The 6,505-nt window shown below is 35.9% G+C and overlaps 1 protein-coding gene across 1 annotated transcript in view; it reads right to left on the reverse strand.

Annotated features, from left to right (window-relative positions):
- The window catches only part of macrod1 (mono-ADP ribosylhydrolase 1), a 60,215-nt gene that overhangs the window by 22,488 nt on the left and 31,222 nt on the right, over positions 1 to 6,505 (reverse strand). The window contains exon 4 of the mRNA XM_079838605.1: positions 1,970 to 1,999. Coding sequence (XP_079694731.1) covers positions 1,970 to 1,999 — 30 coding nt within the window. The remainder of the gene's footprint in view (positions 1 to 1,969; positions 2,000 to 6,505) is intronic.

Here is a 6,505-nt window from a genome sequence, read left to right on the forward strand (position 1 = left end):
TATTACAGTTGTTATCACAGCTGCTGGCAGTGTTTGCATTTTTAAAACAATGCTGATTTGTAGAGTCACACATGGCAATAGTCGGTTTGTTGTGTGAAATATTTGTTCTTTTAATGGTTCATAATTTGTTAAGTACTTTTCAAGAAGTTGGTTTCCTTTGTGATAATGAGTGTACATTATCTGGCTACCAAATAAATGAAATAAATTTAAACTCAAAGTAATATCTTATGTTAATTTATTAATGACATAATAGCCTATTTAATTTATGTGAGAAGAAAAAGAGAGACATGAAAATAGCACTAGGAAATCAGTTGCCAAAAACTACTGTCATAAAATTACTGGACCAAAGAATGCAATGATTTACCAATAAGAAACAAGTATTCCAGAGAGTGTCTTTTACTTTTGAATGCGGTCGTGAAAAGATGTTGAAAGTTGAACATTCTGCCATGATTCCCTCACCCTCATGTCTTTCCAAACCTGTATGACTTTCTTTCTTCAGCGGAGAACAAAATAAAATATTCTAAAGAGTGCTGGGGTCCGAGCAACATTGGACCCCGACGCCCGTAGAATTTCATTGCATTAAATGGAAAACTTTTGTGTTCCACTGAAGAAAGAAAGGTAACACTTTATTTTACAGTGTCCTTGTTACATATGTTACACGTACTTAGTAATAACAGTAAATTATGCATAATTACATGCAACTAACCCTCAACCAAACCCTAATCCTACACCAAAACTAAGTACATGGTACAGTACAGTTCTTAAATATATAATTACACTGTAACAGCGACACCTTAAAGTGTAACAGAAAGAAATTAATAAAAGGACATGAGGGTAAATAAATGATGAAAGAATTTCTATTTTATCTCTTTAATTCTGTCATAATGGTTTCGGAGCCAGTGTGGTGGAAACAGGAGTGCTGATATTAGATCGCTACTGTTGCTATTTCAGGTTTGAGGTGGTTTCACACATGCAGTGCACAGTGTATTGGAAAAAAAAACAGTTGTTACATGTTACACACTTGTTATTTACAACCTCCCGGGAGCAGGAACATTACAGGTCCGTAACTAGTGACTAAAAGTGCAACTCTGAGATAATTGCTGATGTAGTTACTGATCCTCAGGAGAAACCTACTTATGTGATGGGTTGCAGTTTATATGTTGGATGTTAAACAATGTCCATATTGCCCCGATTACTCTTAAAATACTATTAAAAATACCACAGTACTATCATGGAACATGTTCAAAAATACATAGAATTACCATGGGACCATATCCAATGACCCTTGCAGCTTGGTTCTTTTTGTTAAAGTCCCCTTAAATATTAGTTAAGTCTTAACTGTTTGTGCAGCTGCAATGCCAAAGAGCTCAGTGTTTGATGAATATTGGAACGTACAGATAGAAGAGAGGAATCTGAAGGCTTTACTGTATTTCTGAGAAGATCTACCGTCTTGTCAGATCAAAGGACTTTTTAATACATCACAGTGAGCAAACAGTTTTGAAAAAGCACAGTCTCTCTTTAATTCCTCCATTTTATTCAGAATCTGCTGATGAATTGTTTTTCTCTTGTCGATGTTTGTAGGCATGTGTGTGTGTGTGTGTTGGGAGGGAGGGGCAGCTCTATCAGAGATGGTTTAAGAGTTTAGCGCTCATTTCATCTCACTGGGTCTCTAATCGCTCTTTTGCTCCTCAAATAGCGTCTCTGTTCTCACTTACGGGGCTATCAGAGATCGTCTGTTCAAATTCAGAAAAGTGCAAAGCCTCAGGCTGACAACAGCTCCCTTCACACACATACGTTCTCACTCTCTCACCTTTGTTTCCACCTGCTGATTCTCACTTGCTCTCTTTCACCTTCTAATTCCTCTCACCTCGCCGATGCTTCTCTCCTTTAATGTCTTTTCCCTCTTGAGCTGTCTCTACATTTGTCTCATTCAGCCTCTGAAAAAGAGGGGGGAAAAAAATTGACTCACCTCCTCCTCCACCCAGAAGTGTCTTGTTAGCTGAAACGACAAAAAGAAAACAGGGGATTCTTCAGGGAAGATGTCAAGAGACATTACAGCAAACAGTGACTTAAAAGGAATTAATACCTTACTGGTGACTGACAATACAAATTCAATCAAGGGGAGAAGTTCAAGGACAAGAATTTAAGAACTTCAACTCAATCTATAAATACACTATTATAAATATATAATACACCTTAATACAACTACCGTTCAAAAGTTTTTGGGCCGGTAAGATTTTTAAGATATTGTTTTTGAATAAAAACATGCTCATTGTCTTTATTTGATCAAAAATACAGTAAAAAGAGTACTATTGTGAAATATAATAACAATTGAAAATATATTTAAATAAAACGCTGAATTTTCAGCATCATTACTCCAGTCTTCAGTGTCACATGACCCTACAGAGATTATTCTAACATGCTGATTTGAAAACAGCATTTATTTAAAATAGTAATTTATTTAATATATGTGTGCTTACTGAACAAAACAACGAATTTCATTAAAATATATAATTAAATACATTTATATAATATAAAAATATCTCTACACTAATAATATATGAAGCATATCTATACAGTGTGACAATGGAGATTATCCATTATCTGAAGAATTCTGTTAAAAAGGGTCATAAGGAAAAATATTTTTTTTTAAGAGCAGCATGTATACTGTATAAATAAATACATTAATTAATATTATTCTGTCAGATTGTACAGATATGGCCTTTTCAATTTTCTTCAATCATGAGTCTGGTCATCCAATGTTCTAATTGACATTTGCATCAATACAGTAAAAAGCAGGGTCCTGAACCGGTGTCATAGGTGAAACGAAAGCCTTCATTCAATTCTACAAATTAAACTTAATAGATAAAGAGCTGCTTTTTCATTATGAGACCTGAATGATAAAAATATACTGCAAAATGTTTTTGTCTATCAGTTTTAATGCCAATAAAAAGGAGAAGTTGCACATTTGAGTTCAAGTATGAGGCTGTAGCAGCACAACAGAGCACCAGTGAAACAACCTTGTTTCATGATCAGACAGTGAAGCTAAAACACAAATGAGCAATAAGATTGCTGATTATTTTTTCCCCATTTAAAATTCATTACACCTCTGCACATGGACATTAAACTGCATGATAAGTGACAAGCTTATGAGCCAACAAATAATTTACCAGATGGAGTTAATGTAAGCCCAGACAAACACATTTTTTCCGATGAATATACACACAGCCACAGAAAAAAGCACAAACACACACACACACACACACAATTTAGCAAAAGAGATAGACTGACAAACAGAAAACAGTATGGAGAGAGAGGTAACCATAGCAACCCAAAGCCCAAAGGTTTGTTACTGAAACCTAGTTAATTACACAGGGAGGGCAAAGGAGGAGAGACGGAGACAGACGAGATGAGAAAGACAGGAGAGACGGAGCAGGAAAGATGTAATTTGCAAGTGGAGGCCCCTTTCTTTCCTGTCAGAGAGAAAAAAAACTACAAGTGAGAAGAAAAAAGGGATCAGATATGCACGAGGAAGGACAGAGAGCAAAACAGTGGGAGAGAGAATGAGCAAAGAGTGTAAGTTGATGATACCCCAGGGAGAGAGATTTGCCATCTGCTTAAACCCTGTGTGCGGTGTCTTACCCAGGGGAAGGGTGACAGTAGTACCATAGAGATGATGATGTTCACACACACACACACACACACACACACACACTCACACATCTCTGTGAAGCATACTGACATGATGAGATTGTATGCGGGAATGTGTTCACAAAATGCAATCTTCTTATTCAGAACTGTAACAATTCCTTTCAGGCAGGATGAAATGGATCTGCGATGAAAACAATGTGCTTGAACATCAATACTGAGGTTGGGATTGTAAACAAAAATACTGCGTTGAGTCTTATAGTGTCAGTTCGACTCTACACAGCAAAGCACACAGCAAGAGGCAATATACGCCAATGACTAAAGTTTACGGGCGGATTAGGATCACAGAGAGGGATTAGAAAAAAGAAAAACAAAAGCATGAATAGTTGAGGATAAAAGAAAAATTCAACAGAAAGTTGGGGGTGAGAGGAGGGACGGATGTAGATGGGAGGCATGAGGGACGGAGATTAAAGCTGGGAGGTATATAATGGATCAAGAATGTGCAACAACACAGGTTTGAAAGCTCTATAAAAGAACAAAAGAGAAAATGTCTTTTTTTCTTCAAAACAACAAACAAACAAAACAGCATGAGTTTACATCATACACAAGACAGAGAGCAACTGAGAGTGTTTTTTTTGTATTATAATAAATGCATTAATAAGAAGAGCACACACACACACACACACACACACACACACACACATCAGTGGAGTGCAGTGGTGTTCTGAAATGAAGTCCTTTTAAAAATGTTAAAACTTGTTTTTTGTTTTGTTTTTTAATAAATCAAATGTAAATGCATGTCCCAGTTACACTTAATTTTGTCACATTTTCCTGGATAAATAAACCATATTTTACACATTACATCAAAAAGAAAGAAAAAAAGACACCAAATACAATTCTATTTAGTATTTTTACTATAACAATGTAATTAATTTTCGATTTTAAAATAATAACTAAAGGCAGTTTAAACAACAGATTTTATTTATGAACTAATGTTCATCTGTTCTTTTTAATAGTCAACTTATTTTTGGATCATAGTCATCATGCTCGGCAAACACTGAGACGAAGATGTACCTTTAATTTCATCAACCTGATTGCTCACTAAAAAAAACCCAGGCCCTCACAGTCATCATGTTTTCAGGCCATTTCAAGTTTGATTTTGACGTGACAAAGTGGTGATATTTAAATGGCTTCGCGTTTACTTAGTTTACTTAATTAGTCTTCCCATTAATGCAATCATTTTGTTCATTCAGACTGATTCGCGAGCGCAGAACACCGACAAAAACAAGAGGCAGGATTTATTGCGTGAAACAATCATAGCCAATCATAACTAATCACATCCAATCATAGTGCGATGGAGGCATAGCCTCCTCTCACGTGACTTTCCCCCATTCACTCTCAAGTACCGCCCACCAAACCACCCCATGCTTTAGGGGGTCTCTTAAAAGTCATTGGACTAAGGTGAGGCACAAGAGACATTGTGTCCCGCTATACCTTTGACTGCTAGTTTCGTTGTTGGACAGTATTACTTTAGAAAATTTTTTTAATGGCACATTTTTTTATATTTGCATTGTTTTATTATTTTCTCATCCTATTTTTTGAGGAGGCACTGCCTCCCTTGCCTCAGAGGAAACGCGCCTGATATATACACATAGCCTACACTATAAAAACGCTGGGTTAAAAACAACCCAAGTTAGGTAGAAAATGGACAAACCTAGCGTTGTTTTAACCCAACGGTTGGGTTAAATGTTTGCCCAATCTGCTGGGTGATTTTATTTCAACTATTATTTAAACATTACTGTATTGCTTGCTTAAAATGAACCCAAAGTATGTTAAAATGAACATTTATATGTTTAATAAATGAAAATTATTATTAAGTTTAATGAGTAATAATTAAAAAATAAACAAACATTTATTAAATTGCTTATTAATAAATGTTAACCTTTTGATTATTATTGTTGCCTCTAATAATTATGCGTCTGATTTTTAATTTCCAACATTTTGGGTTCATTTTAAGCCAGCCATATAGTCATTTTTAAACAATAGTTAGGTTAAATAAAACGCGTTGAGCAAACATTTAACCCAACGGATGGGTTTGTCTATTTTCAACCCAACCTGGATTGTTTTTAACCCAGCATTTTTTTTTAGAGTGTATGCTATGGTAGTCATACAAATACAACATCAAGTGTGGTTGCACAGAAAAGGTAATGGTCAAGTGTTTGGAACGGAAGTTTGTGTTTCTGAAATAGCCTGCCACCAGGGAGAAGGGGTGAAACCAGTGAGAGATAGAGACGTGTGTGTATGTCTGAACAGATGTCCTTAATGTCTGACACTCCAGAACCCTGCAGACACCTTGGCTTGTGCACACAATCACATAAACACGTAAACACACATGCACTGTGTATACACACACCTCCTCTCAAGATATAGCTTCATAAACAGGGCTACAAATACATGCAAGTCAAAGTCAATCCTACTCACAGTTCAGTGCTCTGACTGCCTCACAGTCGCATGCAGTCCTAGAGCGAGGCCCTAACAGCAAACTGCATGCCATGCATTAAAATTTAATATGACATAACCACAAAAAACAAACAAACAACAACGCTGAAAATGCTGTACACAATCACTTTATTAAAAAGGCGAATCAAAGTCTCAATGAAAAGGAAAGCATTCCACATATTCTACATTGACAACTCTGCAAGCGGTGGACACAAATTGGCTTTATAGAGAAAAAATTTAATTCTTTGAGAAAATAGACAGCTGGTAATTTTATTTAGGAATGCAAAGTTACATGGTTTATGCATTTAAGTGATCAAACATCATAGCGCCTGCTAAAGAAAATACTTGGAGTGGAATC

This window comes from Gobio gobio (genome assembly GCF_949357685.1).
Source record: "Gobio gobio genome assembly, chromosome: 16".
In the NCBI taxonomy this organism is placed as follows: Eukaryota; Metazoa; Chordata; class Actinopteri; order Cypriniformes; family Gobionidae; genus Gobio; species Gobio gobio.